This window comes from Heptranchias perlo, chromosome 18 (genome assembly GCF_035084215.1).
Source record: "Heptranchias perlo isolate sHepPer1 chromosome 18, sHepPer1.hap1, whole genome shotgun sequence".
NCBI classification, from domain to species: domain Eukaryota; kingdom Metazoa; phylum Chordata; class Chondrichthyes; order Hexanchiformes; family Hexanchidae; genus Heptranchias; species Heptranchias perlo.
In genome coordinates, this window is record NC_090342.1 from 23,754,735 (window position 1) to 23,779,398 (window position 24,664).

At 39.8% G+C, this 24,664-nt stretch overlaps 1 protein-coding gene across 6 annotated transcripts in view; it reads left to right on the forward strand.

The window, feature by feature from the left end:
- The window catches only part of si:ch211-272n13.3 (ankyrin repeat domain-containing protein 26), a 191,437-nt gene that overhangs the window by 125,165 nt on the left and 41,608 nt on the right, over positions 1 to 24,664 (forward strand). For all 6 annotated transcript variants that reach the window (XR_010966206.1, XM_067999525.1, XM_067999526.1 and 3 more), the window contains 7 exons: positions 162 to 375; positions 2,898 to 3,081; positions 5,232 to 5,366; positions 7,071 to 8,039; positions 18,350 to 18,502; positions 20,191 to 20,366; positions 20,859 to 20,952. Coding sequence is in view for 5 of the 6 variants with exons in the window: in XM_067999525.1 (XP_067855626.1) it covers positions 162 to 375; positions 2,898 to 3,081; positions 5,232 to 5,366; positions 7,071 to 8,039; positions 18,350 to 18,502; positions 20,191 to 20,366; positions 20,859 to 20,952 (1,925 nt within the window). In the remaining variant the exon portion in view is untranslated. The remainder of the gene's footprint in view (positions 1 to 161; positions 376 to 2,897; positions 3,082 to 5,231; positions 5,367 to 7,070; positions 8,040 to 18,349; positions 18,503 to 20,190; positions 20,367 to 20,858; positions 20,953 to 24,664) is intronic.

The following is a 24,664-nucleotide window of genomic DNA, read 5'->3' on the forward strand; positions in this document are numbered from 1 at the left end:
TATGACCTATCTGTGAGTAACCAATACTTGCAATGTGCACTGTGCATGGTATAAATTTGTTAATTGTACTTTTTTTAATGAACTGTACATTCTATCAAAATGGATTACTTGGTCAGATAGTTGCTTTTATTTTTTTTAATACGAAATTTTTCCAATGACAGACTCAGTAAGTTTACTGAAAATCCAAACTATGGTTCATGAGTATGAACGAGCAGTTGAACGAGAAAAGAAGCGCTATGCCTTGCTTTCAGAAAAAGTGAAATATCTAGAGAATGAGCGAAAAGAGCTCCATCAAGCACTGGAGAAAACTAGAGAAATGAAATCCCAACTGGAGTGTCAGAAAATGGAAAGGGATACTGACTTTAACAGTGTCAAGTATGTTCTGTTTTATACTTTTTTAAATAGTTTTCTATTTCTGATGGACCTGTACTAAATTTTCATATATTTCCAAAATCATTTATCAATGGTTATGGCAAAAGTACGATGTATAGAAACTTTAACCATCTAAATTAGTGCCATGGTGATCGTCTAGTGGGATTGTAAAAGATCATTCGGTGTCAGTACCCACCAAATACAGCTGATATCTTTTACATTCTCATTGGTTTCATGTAAATTTGCATCCACATTGGGTTTCATCTTCTCTTTCCTTAACTAGTCCATGCTAGATTTTTCATTAATTATAAAAGCTCCCCGTCTGGGAAAAATATTTGCCCCGTACTGTAGTCTTTTTTTTCTGTCTTCTCTTGGAAGAATCTGTAATTCAAGGTAGGATATAGCTCACTCAATTTTTTCTCCTCTGAGATTAACTGGTGGGTTATGCACTATTATTTTAGCCTTAGCTCTCTCAATGCAATATAAGGGCAGATATTTAAGAATCCTCACCCTCAGAAAAGTACCTCATATGCCATAAATGTGCATTGGGAGATATGCAGTTTCCTATCCATTAATTTCAATGGACAGAAAGCTCCATGATTTTCTGATGCATGTTCGCCCTGTGCAAAGTAACTCAGAGAGTGAGGATTTGTTCAAGGTGCCTTTAAATCCATGAAAGAACTTGCATTTACATAGGGCCTTTCATGACTTGAGGACATCCCAAAGCATTCACAGCTAATGAAGACTTTTGATGCATAGTCCCTGTTGTATTGTAGGGAAATGTAGCAGCCAATTTGCACACTACAAGGACCCACAAATGGCAGTGAGACAAGTAACCAGCTAATAAAAATAGAAGCTACTGGAAATACTCAGCAGGTTAGGCAGCATCTGTGGAGAGAGAAACAGAGTTAACGTTTCAGGTCAGTGACCTATCATCGGAACTGGAAGAAGTTAGAGATTTAACAGTTTCTAAGCAAGTACAGAGCCAGGGAAAGAAGGTGGGGTGGGGAAGAAGGGAGGAAAGAACAAAAGGGAAGATCTGTGACAGGATGGAAGGCCGAACACTGGATAACTCCCCTGCTCTTCTTCGAATAGTGCCATGAGATCTTTTACCTCCAATAGCGCACTATCCCTCAGTACTGCACTGAGTGTCAGCCTAAATTATGTTCTCATATCTGTGATTTGGGGCTCAAGCTCATGACATTCTGACTCTGGCAAGAATGCTATTATTGAGCCAAGCCTAACATCTACTGTACACCTTGGGCCCTCCTCTCACTTAGCCTTTGTGGATCTGTTCTAAAATAATGCGATTTCACTTGAGGTATTGGATTTTTCTTTGGGGAGATATTATTTAGATTATGTTCTGGGAGTCATATCAACTAAACAGGTAAAACTCCTTACTGCTTCTTAAAATCAAGGATAGTCTTAATCTGCTCCTCAAACAACTTTTTCCATCTATAAACAGCCAAGGCTGTTACTTAATTGATGTAGAAACATTGACATTCTCAACTATCTACATAATTTGGACTAGCTTTTCCAACTATAATACTTGATTTTTGAGTCTAAAGTGGGCACATCAATTGGAAAATTGGGTGAAGATCTGTTACCACGGATCGCCACACGTTTTTTTGTCCCGATAAATTTTGCAATGATAATTACAATAGCAACCTGCCAGTTTGTGGGCAGATGCATGTAACAAGTAGTTCAATTACTTGTCCCAGCCAATATTCTTATCTCAACCAACACTACCAAAACAAATTAACTTAACTGGCCCATCTCATTTGCTGTTTGATTTTTTTGCTATGTTCAAACTGGCTGCCACGTTTGCCTACATAACAACATTGCACTTCAAAATTGCTTCAGTGGTTGAGGAGCACTTTGGGACAACCTGAGGGCATGAGAAGATGCTATATAAATGCAAGTTTGTTCTTTCCTCCTTTCTTTCATTGCAACATTCGAAAACATAATCCTGGCAACTATTATTTATATCCATAATCGTAACAAAATCATTTAACAAATAACATTGAAATAGATATAAAATAAAAACAGGTTATTTTAACATCTGATGTTAACATCTGATGTCAAGCCTTCTCAAAAAGCAACTGAATCTCATGTACATAAAAGGTATCCTGAGAGTTTCAAAGAAGAAGAAAAAATAGACTGGCCTGGTAATGAACTTAATAATTAATCAGTCAAACCAAAAGTCAGAGAAACTGACCTGTTATCTTGGCTCATTAATAAGGCCACAAATTCACCAGCATTCGTAGTTTTGTGAAATAACATTGTTTTTGAAGTTTTTTGGTCACCTTCGCAGAGGAGTGGTATGTGAAAGCAAAGTGGGATGTGAGACAGAAAGCTCAAGGGAAATCTTAATTTGAAAAACTATCTACATCTATCTGATTTTCACGGTATAATGCACAAAAAAATCTGTGGTGGAATTTCTAGAATTTGCAAATTTGATGGGTATTATTCTACATCATTATGCTTTTGTCTTATAGCCGTTGATGTCTTTTTTTTTAATAAAGATTTAGTATGAAACAAGAGGAGGAGAAACGGAAGATTGCAGAAATGTTGTATGAAAAGAGCCGTGAACAACTCCAGAAAAAGGAGTTGCAATATTGTAAGGAGATGAAAGCAAAACAAGAATTGGAACTGACAATAAGGAACATGGAGATGGAGAGGAAATCATTGATCAGCAATATAGAACAGGTTGTTAGACTTGTTTCTCAGTAATGATGTGAGCTAATAAAAAGACTCCTGCTAAATTTTGTCCCGATGAAAGACATTTAAAGGTGCAAAAGACTTGGATACATATGAAAATTAAATTCTATTCCCTTCTCATTGGTACTAAAAGTAACTCTTATAAATGGGCCCTCTAACAGTTTTATCATTTTATAATTTTTCAAAATATTCTTTAATTGATGTACTTTACACACAAACCCTAGATTATGGTACCACTTCTTGCTCGCTCGATCCCCTCCCACCCACAACTACCTTTCCTGGACTCTATGCTTTCTGACATTCAAAGTGTCCCTTTCAAAACTGCCTTCATCACCTTCCTTCTCCGCCCTCATTCAAAAAAAACATTCTTAATCTAACTACTGTCCTACCTAACCTTCCTTTCCATTCTAAGGGCCTTGAGTACATTGCTATCTCCTAGCTCCATGCCCACGTCTCCTGCACTTCCCTGTCTGATCTCTATTTATTTGAAAATGACTTTTGCCTTAAAAGATAAATAATTTAATGGATTTTTAAAGAAATTGTTATTTTTTCTTAAATCGGGGCTTAGCATTAGATGACAGTCATGCTCAGGCAGTCTGTTTACTCCCATCTCTCTCAATTGCTGTTCAGTATGTGTTGGAATCTCCCTCCAAGTCACTTCACTTCCTTGATAAACCAGGATGTGGAGATGCCGGTGATGGACTGGGGTGGACAAATGTAAGGAGTCGCACAACACCAGGTTATAGTCCAACAGCTTTATTTGAAATCACAAGCTTTCGGAGCTTTGCTCCTTCGTCAGGTGACCTGACGAAGGAGCAAAGCTCCGAAAGCTTGTGATTTCAAATAAAGCTGTTGGACTATAACCTGGTGTTGTGCGACTCCTTACATTTGATAAACCAGCACTGCTCTCCTGTTCTTGCTGTTACATCAAGAAAGATTCAGAGAATCCTATTTGGAGTGGTGAAACTATTCCAGCCTCCCTCATGCCTTGAAACTAATCACTTGCATATAATAATGTCCAGCTGTAGAGAATGAGGGAACCGGTATATCCCTGCCTTCCAGCAGTGTTTCCGAAATATCTCTCTGTGATGACCAGAGGTGAAGGGAACATATACAGTATTAGGGCAGGGAATGGTGAAGGGCAACCCTGAGGCACACTGGTAGGTCCTCTCCTGCGAAGTATCATGGGCTCAATTTTAAAATGAAAGTCCGGGGGTTGGGGGGGGCAAAGAAAATTGGAGAAATCCAGAGCGGACAGGATTCCCGGCTCCAACCCGCTGAAGAACACACATAACCAAGTCTCATCTGGATGCGTGCGCCGTTCCCGAACCCGGAAGTCCTGCCGGCAATTAAAGCCGGTGCGACAATATTTAAACAAGTAAATGTACCCGTACTTACGGTAGTTTATTTTTGGCATATTGAATAGTTTAAAAGATTTTGACCTTACCTGGGCGGCTTTCCCATAACTTCCGATTCACGCGTGGTGAAACCAGGCATGAAGGGGCGGATCAGTCAAAATAAATTAATTAATTAAATTAAATTAAATTTCCTAATGTAAAAAAATAAATAAACACCCTGCTCTGATGTCTGATGTCTTCTGCACCCCCTCCCCCCCCCCCCCGATGTCCTATGTCTTTTCTCCCCACACACCGCCCCCCCCCCCCCCCTCCAGATGTGCAGCGCCTGTCAGCAGCCAGCCTGACAATCAGGCTGGCTGCCAGGCGCTAAGACCGGAAAAGGATTTAATTGGCCTCAAGATCGCAACCCGTCTACTTCCCTTCCAAGTTTGGCGCCCGCAAATCCCCCTCACTATCCCGCTGCCTTTTTAGAATTGAGCCTCATGTATTCCTACCTTAAAGGTACTATGTAAATGCTATTAATTAAATCCTATGGTTCAAACATCGACTGCATTGAAATGCGACGATTGCACTGTAATGTGAGCCTTTTGATATTGAGATTTGATCAGGTTTAGTTGTGGAAAATTTAAAATAATCATCGATATGTTACTCATTAATTGTGGCAGGTAAACCAAGCAAAACGTGTTCAGTGCACTGAATCCTATTTAAATGACTAAGTCTGGAGTAGTTAGATAACTTTTTAAACAAAACACTAATTACACTTTTTTTTAACATCTTTAGCTTAATGAAGAACGAAATGAATTACAGAGACAGTTCAACCAAGAACAAGCTGTGCATAAAGAAATTCTCAACAACCATCTGCACAGACAGTGTGAGATAGAAGAGGAAGACAAGAAAACTGTAAAAAATGTAGAGGTATATCAACAATGAGCACGAAACAATCTGAAAATTAAACATGTTTTGAGTAAAGATAATTTATTTTGCTGAATTTTGAATATTAATCTACATCAAGTGAAAAACCTGAAAACAGTGAGAAAAATCTATAATACATCACTTTTGTTCTACTTCTTGAGCATCTGTCCTCTGTAAATAACTCGTGTTGCATGCTAACAAATGCAAATTTGGTAGACACCTCAATTTTAACTTCATGGATTGACCCTTTTTAAACCCAATGAAAAAGTATTAGTTTGCCCCTTAGAAAGCAAACTGCTGTTACCTTCTGCAGAGTATTTCAAAATGTAGAGTAATTTTGCTTTCTTGTCGTCTTGAAAGTTTCAGCAAAAGGTGGCAGAATAAAATCCTATTAAGTTGTAACAAATCAATTACAATTGGATTACAAAGACTGAATTTAAGTATAGAAATATTCATGTAAAATTTGAAGCACAAAATTACAATTCTATACATTCATACATTCAGTTGTACAGGGCTTTGGTGAGACCTCATCTGGAGTACTGCGTTCAGTTTTGGTCTCCTTATCTAAAGAAGAATATACTTGCCTTAGAGGCGGTGCAGCGAAGGTTCACTCGATTCATTCCTGGAATGAGACGGTTGTCCTATGAGGAGAGGTTGAGTAGAATGGGCCTATACTCTCTGGAGTTTAGAAGAATGAGAAGTGATCTCATTGAAACATATAAGATTCTGAGGGGGCTTGACAGGGTAGAGGCTGAGAAGTTGTTTCCCCTGGCTGGAGAGTCTAGAACGAGAGGGCATAGTCACAGGATAAGGGGTTGGCCATTTAAGACTGAGATGAGGAGGCATTTCTTCACTCAGAGGGTTGTGAATCTTTGGAATTCTCTACCCCAGAGGGTAGAGGATGCTGAGTCGTTGAGTATATTCAAAGCTGAGATAGATAAATTTTTGGACTCTAGGGGAATCAAGGGATATAGGGATCGAGCAGGAAAGTGGAGTTGAGGTCGAAGATCAGCCATGATCGGATTGACTGACGGAGCAGGCTCGAGCGGCCATATGGCCTACTCCTGTTCCTATTTCTTTTGTTCTTGTATATTAACTTTTGGGTGCAATTTGTACGTTAGATTTTACTGGAGTCCATCCAAATGTTACTATTTGTCTTTGAGTATGTATTACTGCACATTGAGCAGCAAGTTAATAGTAACAGATCTTGTATGCTTCCCTGTTTAGTATATATTTAAATGTTTATTACCTGACCTCCAGCTATCATAAATTGCTAACAGTCCTTTACTTCAACAAATATTTTGTGAAGAATATCTGTATATCCTCAACAATTCAGTATTTCTCTAGGAAGACTTCTTAAGCTATTGGTTAATTTTTTAAGATGATCTATTGAAGATTGTACATGCTGGTGCACGTATACATTCTGTAAGTAAACATTAATTAGCTAGTGTATTAGTGCAGTGATACATTATGTCAAAGAAGGTTGCATCCTTGACTGTTTCTACACACCTTTTAGAGGGCACTTACAAAGCAGCACTGGCTGAGATCTTGCAGCAGATCAGTGGATGGACAGAAGAAAAATAAAAAATGGAGGATGATTCTCTGCTCTCTTAAAACAAGTTTGCTTAGCTCTGTTTGTAATGAAGACATTAGCTCTTTGTGTTGCCGTTATATTCTTTATTCAATGTAGTATTTTTTGTTTTGAAGGCTCTTGCTCATCTTTGTGATGTTAATGACCATGAAAAAGATGTGATGCATCAAAATCGTTCACTGCAGGATGAAATTACAGTGCTCAAACTTGAATTGGATCGTGTGCGTGTACGGAATCAAGAGGAACAGGGAACGTATCTGGAGCAGATTGAGGCATTAAAAGAAAAGCTAGAAGACACGAAAAAGGATTTGAAATTTAACGAAGAAGCTTTGACTCACACAGCTTTGCAGTATAATGGTCAGCTGAATACACTGAAGACTGAAACTTCAATGCTGACTTCCAAACTTGAACATGAGAAACAAAACAAAGAAAGACTAGAGATCGAGATAGAAGCTATCCGTTCACGCTTGAGCGTAGCACTTCAGGAACTGGAACGGAGTCAGGCAGCAAAATGTGAAGCTGAACGAATTCTTCAAAGGGAACGTGATGAGTCGCTCCGTTCAGATGAAAAACGGAACTATGAAATTTCTGGTCTCCGCGAGGCTAATAACAGCTTGTCGCAGAAATTAAGTAAAGAGGAAGCAAAGGCCAATAACCTAGATAACGAACTTCATCGTGCAACACTTTCTCTTACTGAGAAAAACCTTATGCTGGAGAGTGTACAGAGGGATTTGAATCAATCTCAGGCTCGTATAAATGACGTAGAACACACCAATCAATTGCAGAAAGAACAGATGAGCAAATTTACAGTTCGTTTGGAGTCTATGCAGGAGAGATTGGCACAAGCCCAAAGCGAAATCATGCTATTACGGCAACAGCTTGAAGATGCACAAAACAAAGGTATTATGAAGGAAAAGGCGGTCACTGATGTCCAGGACCGATTCAGTGACATATTTTCTAAACTTCGAGGAGATAGTGAACGGCAGATAAGTTTGGTGGAAGAGAGAAATAAGGAGCTGATGAGCAAGAACATTGAGCAAAGAGAACAAATCTGCAAGTTTGAAAATGAGAAGATAGAAAGAGAGGTACTGTGGTGGTTAACGTTTCAATAACTAATTAGATCTTGTTTCTGTCAATTCAAATTTTCTTTTTTCACCCATTTTGGTAGATTACTGCTAATGGTGAAAATAAAACTTTCCATGGTAAATAAACTTTGACAAAATAAATAAGGGACAATATACTTTTTTTCCAAAAAAATATTCTCCTCTCATTCTGCTAATATCCATTTCCATTTTTTTCTCCTTTAGCTCTATTGTCAATGTCTGTACTACTTTGTGATCAACGGTCAATTTTTGTTGACTTCTTTCCTCATGGGATAGAGTACTCTGCTATCATGCTGCATCAAATGCTCTGAATGAGAGCTAACAAAAAAAGCTCATAGATGGGAATTGAGTTGGAATAAGAGTCTGGATGAGTTTCAGTGTCAATTTTTCCGGATAGGAGTTTAACATTGTGTTCCACTGTAATTTTTTTTTACATACTGAAAATGTAATATCGTATAATAGGTGGAAACATTCAAACTGAAAATGTAAAGAAAGAAATTGCATTTATAGAGCACCTTTCATGTCCCAAAGCACTTTACAGCCAGTAATCACTTGTTATGTGGGCATAAGCAAGAACCAATTTGCACACAGTGTTACACAAACAGCAAATGAGATAAATGGCCAGTTAATCTGATTTGGTGATGTTGTTTAAGGGATAAATGTTGGCATGAACATAGGGAGAACTCCTGCTGTTCCTCTAATTGTGTCATGGGATATTTTATGTCCACCAGAACAGGCAGAGGGGGGCCTGGGTTAATATCACATTTGAAAGATAACAATTCCAACAATGTAGCACTCCCTCAGCACTGCACTGAATTGTCACCTTAGCTTATATGCTTACATCCTGGAGTGGGGCTTGAACACATGACTGTGACTCAACAGTGAGAGTACTACCACTGAGTCAAGCTGACACTTGCCTGATGTATTGTCTTTCCTAAAGATGGGTGCCCTTCATTGGTTTACTATAGTTAGATGTAAATAAGCTCAAACTTAATATAAAACCGATTTGACATTAATTTGTGCCCTCTGGTTGTGTTGTAAAGCTCAGAATTATAGAGTAAAGAAATGGAATCAAAACTTTACTGGTTTTTGTTGTTATACGGAGACCTAGTTAATGGCCCATGGTTCAGGACAGCACTACGGTTGGATAGAATAGGAGAGCAAACCAAATCAATCAAGAGGTAGTGATTGGCTGATGGGTTTTTAAAAAACTGAAAATTGTAAGAAGAAGGGAAGACTGAAGGAGATAAGGTATTCCACAGTTTTGAGTTTCTGGAAAGAAATGGATTACACATTTGGAAATATTGTGATGAGATTTGATTTCTAAATGTTGATTATACAGGCAGCAAGAAGAGCATGTAGGATGGTGTACTTGAAGCTTAGGGTTAATAAGAGAAGAAAGTTCAAAACAGCAATGATTATAGGATTCTCTCAGCATTCTCCAAAGGGTCCATCAAGGCACCCATGCTGTCGCCTTGTGAGCAGCATCCCTAACTGACCCCATACTCCTCCCTCGCTGACCTCCTCACCCAGCTAATCTCACCAACCTCCTTCCCATTCTGCTCACCCTACTCACCACTGCAGCCTTGGACAATGGCAGTGAATGACCATCCCTCTGCATTTCCCTCCCAAAATATCCATTCACTTGCAAACAAGGCCCATACAATCCATGATCTCATTGTGGTTGATTGTATTGACAGCCTGCCTTTGACCAAAACTTGGCTTACAGGTGGCGACACCTTACCCCTTACCGAAGTCAAACAACACAACCCCAATTTTCTCCAGGATATTCTCCCTAAGCCTCTATGCTAAACAACTGCTCATCCTTGGTGATTTCAATCTCTATCTCTGCTCTCCTTGCCCTCTATCCTCTGAATGCACTGCCCCGCTAAAACTCTCCCTCCACATAAACTCTTCTACTCATGTTCATGGCCATCCCCTCGATCTCACCATCTTGTGTGGCCTCTCTACTCCTGTAGCCTTAATCACTGATAAAACCATCTTTGTCCACATCCTTGTATCCCTCACTATTCACGCCCCCATATTCTCTTCAAACCCACACTAGATCTGACTAAACCACATCAATCTAGACTGGATCCCATTCTCTTCTACCAAAACTGCCTACTAGTCTAGGATCATCCTGAAGAGCAAAGATAATCCTTGGCTTCCTTTCTCGCTAGGAGGGCAAATGGTATGTTAGCCTTTATTGCAAGAGAGTTAGAGTATAAGAGTAATTATACAGGGCTCTGGTGAGATCACACCTGGAGTACTGTGTACAGTTGTGGTCTCCTCACCCAAGAAAGGATATACTTGCCTTAGACGGGGTGCAACGAAGGTTCATTAGATTGATTCCTGGGATGAGAGGGTTATCCTATGAGGAGAGATTGAGTAGAAAGGGCCTATTTTCTCTGGTGTTTAGAAGAATAAGAGGTGACCTCATTGAGACACATAAAATTCTTCGAGGGCTTGACAGGGTAGACGCTGAGAGTCTAGAACTAGAGGTCATAGGTTCAAGATAAGGGATCGGCCATTTAAGACCGAGATGAGGGGGAAAAAATTTCACTCAGAGGGATGTGAATCTTTGAAATTCTCTACCTCCGAGGGCTGTGGATGCTCAGTTACTGAGTATATTCATAATTGAGGTAAATAGATTTTTGGACACTAAGGGAATCAAGGGATAAGCGGATAGGGCGGGAAAGTGGAGATGAGGTAGAAGATCGGCCATGATCTTATTGAATGGTGGAGCAAGCTCGAGGGGCCGTATGGCCTATTGCTGCTCTTTTTTTTAATGTATTACCACTGCTTCCTTAAACCCCTCTCCCCTGCCCCCTCCATCCTCCTGTCCAACAACAAGTAGAAAGAGCTCATGCACTTCTTTGTCACTAAGATAAAGACTATTTCTGCATAAGATAAACTCACAGGTAATGACAGCGAAATGGCAGAAATATTGAATAGTTACTTTGCCTCTGTATTTACCAGGGAGACTAACAAGGTGGGCAGGACATTAGAAGAGGTTGAAAAAGATACTAAAACATTTAAGATAGAAAGGGGGGAGATAATTGATAAATTAATCAAACTAAGGGAGGATAAGATCCCTGGTCGAATGGATTGCATCCATGAATATTAAAAGAAGTTAGGGAGGAGATAGCAGAGGCACTATTACGTGTGATAATTCACTAGGAAAGGGAAAAGTGCCAGGACTGACAGACAGTTAATGTTATTCCTATATTTAAAAAGGGAGATACAAGAAGTTCAGGGAACTTTAGACCAGTTAGCTTAACGTCGGTGGTAGGAAAGATAATGGAATCTTTACTGAAAGATGTAATTGAAAGACATCTAGAGAACGAAAATATAACAAAGACTACTTAGCATGGATTTCAGATGGGAAATTCATGCTTGACCAACCTTATTGAATTCTTTGAAGAAGTAACAGAAAGATTAGACAAGGGTAATGCACTAGATGTAATATATTTGGATTTTCAAAAGGCCTTCGATAAGGTACCACATTGTAGACTCATGGCAAAGGTCAGAGCATGTGGAGTCAGGGGACAAGTAACAGAATGGATAGCAAGCTGGCTACAAAACAAAACAGTAGGGGTTAAGGGTAGCTACTCAGATTGGCAGAAGGTGGGAAGTGGTGTACCACAGGGATCGGTGCTGGGACCACTGTTGTTCACAATTCATAACGGTTTGGATTCAGGAATCGGAAGTACAATTTCAAAATTTGCGGACAACACCAAATTGGGGGGTATAGTTAATACAAGGGAAGAATGCGTCAAAATAAACTTGCAGAATGGGCGTGTAATTGGCAAATCACTGAAAGTAGCGAAGGAGGTCAATAAGGCCATAAAAAAGGCAAATCAAGCACTAGGGTTCATTTCTAGAGGGATAGAATTGAATTGCAAAGAAGTTATGTTAAACTTGTATAGAACCTGGTTAGACCACACTTGGAGAATTGCGCACAATTCTAGTCTCTATATTATGGAAAGGATGTAGAGGCAATGGAGAGGATGCAAAAAAGATTCACAAGGATCATACCAGAACTGAGAGGATATCCTTATCAGTAAAGGCAGAACAAGCTGGGACTCTTTACTCTAGAAAAGAGAAGGCTGAGGGTGACCTAATAGAGGTCTTTAAGATAATGCTAGGGCTTGATAGGGTAAACGTAGAGAAAATGTTTCCACTTGTGGGAGAGTCTAAAACTAGAGGTCATAAATATAAAATAGTCGCGAATAAATCCATTAGGAATTCAGGAGAAACTTCTTTACCCAAAGAGTGGTAAGAATGTGGAACGCGCTACCTCAAGGAGTAGTTGAGGCAAATAGCATGGATGCATTTAAGGGGAAGCTAGATAAACACGAGGGAGAATGGAATAGAAGGGTATCTTGATAGGGTCAGATGAAGTAGTGAGGGAGGAGGCTCGTGTAGAGCCTAAATGCTGGCATAGACCAGTTGCGCCAAATGGCCTGTTTCTGTGCTGTAGTTTTGATGTAATTCGATGAAGTTGTGTCGGAAAGTGCCATGCAGGTAGGCCTAAGTGGCTTCATGCTAACGCTAAAGACTTGGGGATTTAATGTGCTTTCTTTAGTAGGACACCCAAAACTGCTTAGTACTCTGTGTCTTAACCATTGCCTTGTACAAATTTATCATTACCTCTTTGCTTTTGTACTCTTATGACCCTGTTTTAAAACCCAAAATTCTAGTTTGCCTTTTTAGGCTTTATCTACTTGCACTTTAAGGAACAACATATTTGCACCACTAGGTTTATCTGTTCCTCCACACTGCAACATCTTTCCGGTGAGTTTTATACACCTCATTGCTTGTTTTTCTCCCAAAATGCATTACCTCACACTGGTTTATATTAAATTACAACTGCTATCTATCGGCCCATTCCACTAATTTCCCAACTTAAACAATAGTAGACATCTCTATTGTGTTTGCAGTACTGTAGGGAACATGATGGATGTCTTATCACAAGGTAATTATGGATGAAGAAGGCTATTTTGACCATCTTAATTCATCCATCCATCTAGAATCATCCTACCCATTGTAGCATTGAAATTCTTCTGAAATTATTCCTGGGTTTTGCTTTCACTGCTGTACCCAGCATCCATTCCATGTGTTGATCTCTTTTTCAGTGCAGAATTTCCTGATATCAGTCTGAGATTCACTTAGTAGTTTGAACCTGTGTCCCTTTGTCTTACTTTTGCAATTTACTTGAAAGTAATATTCTAGATTTACCTTTTCTATACCCTTAACTATGTTGTATACCTCTCAGATCATTTTCAGATGATTCCTTTCCAGGCTGAAAATCTGATGTTACCCCAGTCTTTCCTCATAACTCAGACCACTAATACTAGGAATCAGCCTCGTGGCACTTCTCTACATTGCCTCCAGCACTTGAATATCTCCCTTGTGTAACGACGACTAGAACTGGACGTAGTACTCAATGTGTGGTCTGAACAGAGCACCATTCGGCTTGATCATGACTTCCTATGACTTAAATTCAACTGTTTTGGTTTTGTAGTTCATCATTCTATTGGCTTTGTTTGCTGTTTCGCATTGGTTGGGCATATTTAGTGTCAAGTCTATTAAGACTCCTAGGTCCCTTTCAACTTCATCCATAGCTATTTCAAGACCATTGATGAGAGTATCTTTACCTCTTATTTTTCTTTCCTTTGTGCAGTACTTTGCACTTGTCTGCATTAAATTTCATCTGCTATTGTTCTGTCCATATACTATTTTGTCCAACTCTTTCTGTAACTTTTGAGCTGCCTCGTCTGATTCAACAGCCCCTCCTAGTTTGGTATCATCAGCAAATTTAACCACTTTGTATTAAGTTTCTGAGTCCATATATTTATGAGATACTGCGAGCCCTGGTGCACACCATTCACTACTCCTGCCCCCGACATAGCTCCTTTAATGAGCACTCATTGTTTTCTATCCATTAGCTAGTTTCTTATCCATTCCCAATGTTTACCCAGAATCCCCATAGCTTTAAGTTGACATGACTTTTCATTTGGGACTTTTTATCAAATGCCTTTTGCAAGTCTCGGTCCCCAGACATTCTGTCTACTGCTTACTAGACTATTTTGTACAGATACTCCTCAAATATAATCTTGATAATCAATTCAATTATTTTACACAGAATGCTGGGTCTGTAGTTGCCTGTGTTTGTTTGAATAGAGCACCATATTGATCTGTTTCCTACCATTACCTCCCCATGGTCCAGTGACTCCCTCATAATGATTGTTGATGCCTCACAAACCTCATCTTGCACTCTGGGATAAATATCTTTAGCCGAGGGCATTTTTAAAATATTTCTTTACGGGACACTGGCAAGGCCGCATTTACTGTCCATTCCTTGTTATTCTGAGAAGGCGGTGTGATCCTTCTCCTTGAACCGTTGCAGTTTTCGTGGTGATAGTGCTCCCTCAATGGTCTAAGCGTGAAGTTCCAGGATATTGACCGAGTGACAATGAAAGAACAGCAATGTATGTCCAAATCAAAATGGTGTGCAACTTAGAGGGGAACTTGGAGGTGATGGTGTTCCTATAACATTGGTGCTCTTGTCCTTGGTGGTAGAGGTTATGAGGGAGGGAGGTGCTGTTGAAGTAACCTTGGTGAGTTGCTGCAGTGCAACATGTAGATCATGCATATTGCAGTCACAGTATGCCAGTGATAGAGGGAGTGTATATTGAGTTGAAGGGTGTGGATCAAGTGAATTACTCATTACAGAATGATTTTGATCTTCTAGAATGTTGTTGCAGTTGCATCCATCCAGACGACTGGTGAGTATTCCATCGCACCCCTGACATGAACCTTGTAAATGGTGGTTAGGCTTTGAGGGTCAGCAGGTGAGCCACCCATTGCAGAGAATCCAGCCTCTGCCTCCTGTTGTAGCCAAATTGTTGATACGGCTGCTCCAATTGAGCTGCTGATCAGTGGTGACCCTCAAGATGTAAATGATGGGAGACTTGGTAATGGTGGCACTATTGAAGGTCGTGGAAGATGGCTGGGCTTTCTCTTCTTCAAGGTGGTCATTACCTGGTACTAATGTGGTGTAAATGTTAACTGGCACTTATCAGCCCAAGCCTGGATGTTATTTAGGTCCAACTGGAGCATGAGCTGCTTTATTCTCTGAGGATTTGCAAATGGAGCTCAGCACTGTGGAATTGTAATTGAACAGCCTCATCCCTCACCTTATGATGGAGGGAATTTGTTTTGAGTCTTTTTAGCCTGTCTACTTATTTCATTTATATCAAAGTCATTTACTTTGGCTGCCTCTTTTTGAGGATGGTATGCAACTTTTGTCGAGTTTTGTAAATATTTGGAGGAAGTAATCATTTAGAATATTAACTCATAATAAAAGTTTTCCAAATAAAAGTTTCTAAAAGTAAATTTGCATTTCACTAATTCATCTCCACTCTTCCATTCATCTTTCAAGCATCTCATTTTTTTCCTTTTATCAACATTTCTATATCTTCTATTTTTGCTTGGGTATACACTTACAATTGTACTTTGTAAATCCTAGCTGCCTAATCTTTGACCTCCATTTGACACTATACTTCTGCAGCCATTAAGCTGCTTAACCACTTCCTTATGTCCATCTTTTTTTGCCTTTGTCCCCAGCAAAACTTTAGTCTCTCCCATCATTCTGGTCAGTTTCCCGTAAATGTCCCCTATTTTCGTTCCCTCAACTCCAAGGGCACTGACTTGAGCGTATCTGAGCACAACTGGTTTAACTATTCATCACCAGATCTGGCTGGATCACATCAAGCGCCATCGGGAGCACTCTCCTCTGCCAAAACTGCACACTACTCAAGGATCAACCTGGAGAGCAAGGATAACCCTAGGCTTCTTTTCGTCACTACCAACTGTCTCCTTAAACCCCTCTCCTCTGCCCTCTCCATCACCTCCAACAAGTGTAAGGAGCTCATAGATTTCTTTATCACTTAAGATGTCTCTGCTGCTTCCCTTCTCCTTGCCCACCTAGCCCTGAAACCGCATCTTTCTGCAGTTTCTCTCCTATCTCCCCTTATCCGAGCTCATTTTGACCATGAGACCTACCTGTTGGATAATAACTTTGAGTTAATGTAATGGATTGGGTTAATCAGGGTAGCTGCAGGATGCTTGCAGATGGACTGATGTGGTGAAGTTTACTAGTGTACTGTCAATGATTTGTTTCTATATAATAAGGTTACAGATCACTTTGTAGTTGTGGGAACAAACTCCCATGGCTGAATAAGAATGTGCTGGGTGATGAGGTAGCTCGCATTTACTGGGTCTAGGTGCAAAGACACCATAGTGTTACTTCAGAAAAAATTGTCTCATTAGACAATTGTAATAAAGTTCATGTAAAATCCTGGGAAACAGGGGAAATCATTTGGTGAGACATGCTGACAGTCATGTTACAGTGATAAGAAAGGGTATAAAAGTAGCGAGTCTGCAATTAGGAGCTGAGCTACAGTGAATCCTTAACAGAAGAAAGAAACCTCGGCTGGCATAGCTCCCAGAACAGAGATAATTATCACTGTCCTGCTTTAGGTAAAGTTTCTTCATTACAAATGTTGCGCGTTGTCCTCTTACTGCTACGATCAATGTTGCTACTTTGCTGGTATACTTGAAGTCTGTCATAAATAAAGCTTAAATTGATTTCAATATAGTAGTCTGAACCCAAACTATATTAAGAGACATGGTACAGCTTTGGCTAACACACTACCTGCTCCCTTGACCCCATTCCCACTAAACTGCAAAGCACCCAACTTTAATCCCTGGCCCCTGTGCTAGCTAACTTTGTAAATGGTTTCCTCTTTCACTTTCAAAATTGCTATCATCGACGACTCCTCAAAAAAAAACCCTCTATCCTTGCAAACTACCACCCCATCTCCAAGAACTTTGGAGAGGAAAGGAAGGTTTGAACCCCTCTAAATAGCTTTCTGGCCCTGCCACAGCACTGAAATGGCCCTAACCAAAATCACAAATGTCATCCTTTGTGACCGTGGTGATTTATCGTAGCTTGGTTCTCCTCTTACCTATCTTATCGTAACCAGAACATCTCGAACAATGGCTTCTCTTCCCGCCTCCGCACCATTACCTTCGGAGCCTCCCAAGGATTTGTCCTTGGCCCCTTCTTCTTCCTCATCTGCATGCTGCCCTTTGGCGACATCATCTGCGAATGTTGGGTCAGCTGGGTGTCAAATGACACCCAGCTCTACCTCTCCACCATCTTTCTCACCTGGTTCACTGGCTCTGTGTTGCCGGACTGCTTGTCCAATATCCAATCTTGAATTAGCTGCAGCTTCCTCCAGTTAAACCTTGGAAAGGCTGAAGCCATCGTTTTCAACCCTCGCCACAAACTCCGTACCCTCACCACTGATTCCCCCTTTCTGCCCTGCCTCAGTCGATCTGCTGCTGAAACCCTCATCCATGCCATTGTCACCTCCAGATTCAACTATTCCAATGCTCTCCTGGCCGGCCTCCCATTCTCCATGCTCCGTAAATTTCAACTCATCTGAAACTCTGCTGCCCGAATTCTATCCTGCACTAAGTGTTGCTCACCCATCACTCCGTCCTTGCTGACTTACATTGGCTCCCAGTCCCCCAGTTGCCTTGCATAGGAACATCGGAATTGCTGGATAAAAAAGGACCTTGTCCATTTCGTTCGCCTTCTACCATCCTAGTAGTCGCATGATACAATGATAATGGTGTGATTGACGAATCATGGCAATCAATCAATCTCTATCAATTAATCTACAACAGACCCAGACATGACGTGAGGAAAATCCCAGTGGTGGAGAGCTTTGGGAACCATAGGTCCAGTCACCTGTTCCTTCCAAACATGCTACACTTACCACATGTTGTGTCTCAAATTACTTATATATATCCTTAAATTTTAAAATTCCTTCATTGCCTTACCTCTCTATCTCTAATCTTGTCCAGCCTTACAGCACCCCTCCTCTTGAACTCTCCATTCCTGGCCTTTTGTCTTTCCCCTTTTGTCCCACACTTGGCAGCTGTGCTGTCAGTCATCTAGGCCTCACACTTTGGAATTTCCTCCCTAAGCCCCTTGGCCTCTCCATCTTCCTCTCTTTTAAAGCTTTCATTAAAACCCACCCTTTTGACCCAGCTTTTGGTCGCAGCTCCTAATATTTCTTCCTTTGTCTTGGAGTCCTTTTTTGTCTGATTATGCCTCCTGTGAAGCACCTTGGGACTCTTTTCTATGTTAAAGGTGCTATATAAATGAAAGTTATTATTGTGATATGCTGATCACTCAAAACATTCTTTTTCAGACTACATTGAGGCAACTTCAACAAGAGCTCGCTGATGCACTGAAGAAACTTTCAATGTCAGAGGCCTCACTGGAAGTGACCACACGCTATCGTAATGAAATGGAAGAAGAAAAAACACGTATGCAGAGGCAATTAGAGAAGTTGAAAGTCAAGGTAAATCTTGACATCATGTGATAGATTGATATGAAATTAAATGTAAAATATTGCTCCAGTAATGGTGGGATCCTGTTGCTCTTCAGGACTTTTTTTTTAAAAACTGTATTTAAAAATACCCAACTTACAGCAGTCCACAGAATTGTGAATTACAGTTTGTCAATATATTTCACTAGGCAACAAATACAGCAGTATCATTCATAACAGTGGATGCAATATTCAATGTATGAGAATGTCTATCATGGGACAATTTTTACAGAACTGCAATATATCCTTTATATGGGCTTCTCTGAATGTATTGATTTTTTTTTAAAAAGAGAAAACATTTGTTTCTTTTTAATTAACCAGCTACAGAAACATGTTTTGAACAACATGTCTGCTTAGCCACCAATGAATACGGTAAAGAATAAAGAAAGAAAAAAAAGAATTTGCATTTATGCAACACCTTTCACATCTCAGAATGTCCTAAAATGCTTCACAGCCAATGAAGTACTTCTCAAGTGTAGTCACTGTTGTAATGCAGGGAAACGTGGCAGCCAATTTGCATACACCAAGGCCACACACACAGCAATTCAATAAGCCCTTTAATTAGTTATTTTAGATGTCAGCCTTGAAGAGTAGGGGAGTTTGACCAGTACCCTGGCCAATATTTATCCCTCAACCAACATTACTAAAAAATGATTATTTGGTCATTTATCTTATTGCTGTTTGTGGGACCATGCTGTGCACAAATTGACTATCGCTTTTCCCTACATTACAAGTGATTACACTTCAAAAGTACTTAATTGGCTGTGAAGTGTTTTGGGATATCCTGAGGATGTGAAGGGCACTATATAAATGCAAGTATGGTCTTTCTTCTCTGGGTCCCTGGGTCCCTCAATTAGGTTCTGGCACTGATCTTTGTTATCTCCAAAGAGAAGATCCATATATGATCTCCAAATTAATTTGTGTTAGCATAGCCTAGGTTTAACAATTGTCCCAATTACGGGGAGCACATCTGATACCCACTGTTATGCAAAACTGGAAAACATTACAACACTAGATGATTTTGTGCTGGCTAAAACTACTGATCAGATTTTTAGATGATCACAATAGCAAAAATACAGAAACAATATCAGTATTAATAATAATGACCAACTTGCTCTGCATAGAGATAAATAGTCCAATAAGCTCAACACCAGCACAATATGGGATGTGTTCCTTTGAGATTATATACAAGAGGTTTTGATTAAGGATCACTTTTTTCTGACCTGTTCAAACAGAAAGTTACTGACAAGCTGATAGCATAGCACTTGTTAAGGATGCTTTACCTCTGAAAAAGGATCACCTGTTATGCTTAATTAAATTTTACATCAAAATAATAATGGTGTTTGCATGTAACAATAATACCAATTGTAAACTGCAATTTACCAATGGAATTTTGTTGCTCAGCTATTTTGAGAACAAATAGTCTTATACTGTAAGCAGTTAACTCACAGATACTGGCAGCGTCTCCACGATTGACAAACAATCCAAAAATTCGACACGAAACTTGGTTGCACCGTTGTCTCTGGGCACCCAGCAGCCCATGCCCCAGGCTGCCCAGTAACAACGTATGATTTTTATTTAAATGTAGATTTTAAAAGGTATAATTTTTTCAAAAGACTAATTAGAATATTTGCATTAAATATCACATCTTTGCTTTACAGTTGCAGGAGACTCGAGATGAGTACATCCAGTCAGAGAGTAGAATCCAGCAGTTACAGAATGCTCTGGATGATAAAGAACGTGATGTGATTGCAACTTCCCAGAAAATGCAAGAAGCTTTGTCGGCCACTTCACGAACAAAGGAGGCTGCAAAGCAACTCGAAGAACATGTACAACGGTAGTTAATAGCAACTAGAAATTTGTAATTAAAATTGTAGTAAAACTGAAGAAAAGACTTCAGTCTCTGACTGTATTGTTCAGTCTAATAAACAGCTCAAGTTTTTCCACACTTGCACACCTTTTAACTTAGTGAAAATACCCAGATTGTCCCATATTGTATGCTCTATAATTTAAATACACAGAAAAAGATGTGCTGCAGTTAGGATGCTTACAGATTTTGAAACGAAAATTTAAGAGCAGTGGAGCTGACCTTAATACAGTGATTACTCAGTAAAAGTATTGAATTTTGCAAATACAAACCATGCTGATTAGCTGTTGCATAAACAAAATGACTCAAAGAAAAGAAAAAATTTCTAAAATATTATGTAATTGTTAAGTGATAGGGATTTTTGCATAGTTTTAATCTGAACATCCTTATCTTACAAAGTTAAGAATTAATGAAAGCATTAAAATGTAAGACTACCTATCTCACCCCTATTTACTGTTTCAGATTGGAGATTGAAAATGCAAAATTGGAGTCTGTCGCAAAACAGCAGACAAACAAATCTGAATTGATGGTGAAAGAGCTTCAGGAGACTGCGTCAGTAAGTATGCATGTCCTATAACACCATTGTAATTAATGCTCTTTATGGTGGATGCTATCTTTAAGTAAAGTATGATTTTCTGAATGTAAGTGATGCCAGCCAGTTCTTTATGAATTGTTGTATTTGAAATATCCTGTTGCATTGACATCACAATGGCAGCATTCAGTTAGTTGCAGCTTAAGGATGTTGGGTATCGAAAACATACAGTATGCACTAATTTCAGTCTGTCTTTTCAGAGTCAAGGTTACACAACATAGAGGATTGTTGGCCATTATGGAGATATAACGTTAGTGCCAATGTTAGCAATGCAATTGAACACACGTTGGCTGTAATTGTATTTCCTTTCTGCCTCTTCATTCCATGTACAAATTTCAGCAATTGAATCTTTAACTGCAATAATATATCTGCACTTAAAAGTATAGCAAAATTTTAATTCTATTTAGTTCATTCATTTAGAAAATGGAACATTTAAGTCTAACTTGGCTTTATAACAGCATTAGAAATGTACAGAAAATGTTAGAAAGCATAAATACTTTGAAAGATTTCCAACAGCAGTGTTTCTTAGGAACATAGGAACAGGAGTAGGCTATTTAGCCCCTCGAGCCAGCTCCGTCATTCAATTAGATCGTGCATGATCTGTACCTCAACCCCATTTACCCGCCTTAGCACCATATCCCTTGACATCATTACCTGACAAAAATCTCTTGATCTCTCGATTTCTTGTAAGCTCCAATTGTCCCAGCATTCACAGCCTTTTGGAAGAGAGAAGTTCAGATTTCTGCTCTCTCCTAAAAAGAGAGTAGTAATCAATACAATTATTCACATTTAGAAAAACCATGTGATCAATAGATATAACCAGATGAAAGTACTATTCTAAACTGAGATAATGGGGAAAGTTTTCAGAATTATGTCTAATATGTAATAAGCACTTCAGTTTCTTCCCCTAGTATTTTACTGCTCAACTTTGTAGCCATTTGATTAGTGTGTTAGTGTCAGCCTTTTAGATTCATCTGTTTTTTGGAAAATCGTTTATTATTATTCATTTGGATGCAACCATTTTTGATACTGGACTTCATGTGTTGAGAATTTTTTTTAAGGTTAAAGGTTCATCTTGTATTGTACAGTAACTCCTCACTAAGTGGGAATCTGTTAATTCACAAACTTGGCTATCAAATGGAGTACTGCTATCTTGAGTATGATGTGCTTTATCTGTGCTGGGGAGAAAATCTACTTCCCAGTAGATATGCATGATTTCTGGAAAGTTACATTGCCCCACTGAGTAGAGACTAGAATATGGTTTCTAAATACTGGGTTGACATCCAGTGGGGTAGTCACTTCCAGATGGAATGTCCACTGGCTCAGTGGTAGTATCCCTCGATTTCTTGAAAACGTCAGAGGGTTGGGTTTGAGCACCATTCCAGACAGCCGCAGTGAGTGGAGACCAGAACACTAGCTATGAATACTAGATTGACGTCCAGCGGGGGGGTACTTGTGTCCAATAGGTGAGGGCGCCCACCCCCCGCCATTGTAAAGGGTAGATGGGACTCTTTAGCCTTGGTTTTAGTCCACCTAGGAGAAGGTACTTCGAAGATAAAAACTGTGTGGAAAGCAATGGGAAACCAACTCAGCTACTCCTCCCTAGTAAGTGGCTCAAGAATGTCATGTGTGAGACTTGTCCTAGGACAGGTCGTAACTCAACATAACAGACAGAAAGTTACCTTTTTATAAAAGCATCTGTTTAATTCTCTCTGTCTACCTACACCCTGAGGATAATCAGGTTCTTCAAAAATATGAGAAGAAGTAATCTCAGAGGTAGAAGAAAGTACTAGATGGCACCAGTTTAACTTCCTGGTTCCAGTTTCTTTCTCAAAGTTTGCCAAACCACTATAAGCTATTGTCCTAAAGCCAATTTGATTCCTGCTTCTGTTCCTACCAGTTTGATTTTCAAATTCTGAGTTGAATCCGAGAGTAATCATTTATGATTACGCACATAGCACATCCTTGCTAGACAAGGAGAAAATATAAAAAATGTTGTTACCACCTTCTATTCAGTGCCTCAACTCTTACTACTTTTTACGCTTGAAGTGCAGATCCACAAAGCATCATCACTCCTCGTAGTTAGAGAAGGGTTACTGATTATAGAAATATTTTAGAATTTTATTCCATGGCCTATTCTGCACAGTTCCTTCCTCTCTGCTCTCCCCTACCCCAAATTCCTTTTTTTTCTAAAACCCAGTAGGTCCATCTCTTTTCTAGCCATTGGTTGACTTTATTCCCGATTAGCATCATTTCCATTCCTTGTCCAGGTAAACTGGATATCCAGTGTTGCTGGGCACTGAGCTATATACTGAAAGAAGTTTAAAGAGCACAAGAAGATTGCCAAATAGTGAGGCCACAATGCATTTTCTTATGGGAATCTGCTCACATTTCTGTTCTTTGGAGGAAAAAGAGGAGGACTAATAGAAGACTGTCAGGCTGCATCAGAAGCGCTCTGCACCCAGCTGACAGCAACCTCACAGTAGAATGTGCAAAGGTGCAGATTTATACATGCTGGTGGAGGCTACAATTTGCAAGGGACATTGCAACTGAGTTATGCTGCATGCTCCAATCAGACCTGCAACCAAACTCCTCCACAGACTGCTGTTGACGGTCAAGGTCACAACTGCCCTGAACTTTTATGCTTCTGAATCATTTCAGTTTCCACTGTAACATCAGCAACATTAGTCAATCAATTGTCCGTAGATATGTAAATCAAGTGACTGATTCCCTGTTTACTTGAGAAAGCAATTTATCTCCTTCCCCAACTAAAAGCAGCATGAGAGGGATTTGCAATTTTATAGGATTCTTGAAGGCCCAGGGGGTTATAGATTGTACATGTGTGGTCTACTTGCTCCATTATACAATAATACTGCTTACATGAATCAAAAAGGAATCCATTCTCTGTGTGTAGCTCATTTGTGACCATCAGCACCAGATTATGCAAGTCAATGCTTCCTTCCCAAGCAGCAAGCAGCTGCCTTCATTTTAAGGCATTCCATGGTCTCATCATTCCAACTTTATTTGAGCCACGAAGACAAGTCTCAGGGTGATTCCTCAGTGATCAAGGTTATCCTCTGGAGCCAAGACTCATTACACCTGTCTAGTATCCACTGGAAATCAGGTGTGCATAGGTATAATAATATGCTGGTATCTGCCAGACTTATCGAACACAGCACTGGCATGTTGAAGCAGCTGCTCAGGTGCTGAATAGATCTGAAGTTATCCCGCATTACATCCTGGCAAGGATATCAAGAATCGTCGCTCCTTGCTACACACCTTAGCCCTGCAACGTGACAACTTGGAGGTGGCAGAGCAAGAAGGTCCTTTTGTACATAAAGGGGATGAGGAAGAGGGAAGAGGGAACCCGGTGCTGGTAATAAGACCCATTTGGGAAACCCCTCATACAGAACACTTAACTAGAAAATACGGTCTGTTGAGCTCTTTCCCCATGCCCTCCCTAAATTGCCTTTAGCAACACTGTCTTAGATTTTCTCCACAACTCACAAATATACCAATCTTGGTCCTTGGTGAAATGTGCAGGCAGTCCTTGCCAAGAATACACATCAACTTCAGTGCTACAAGATTTTTGATTTACAACAATCTGCTTCCACGTTCACAGTGTTGTTCAAGGGACATTTGCACTGGTGGCCAATTCGTTCCATTCTCCCAGGCT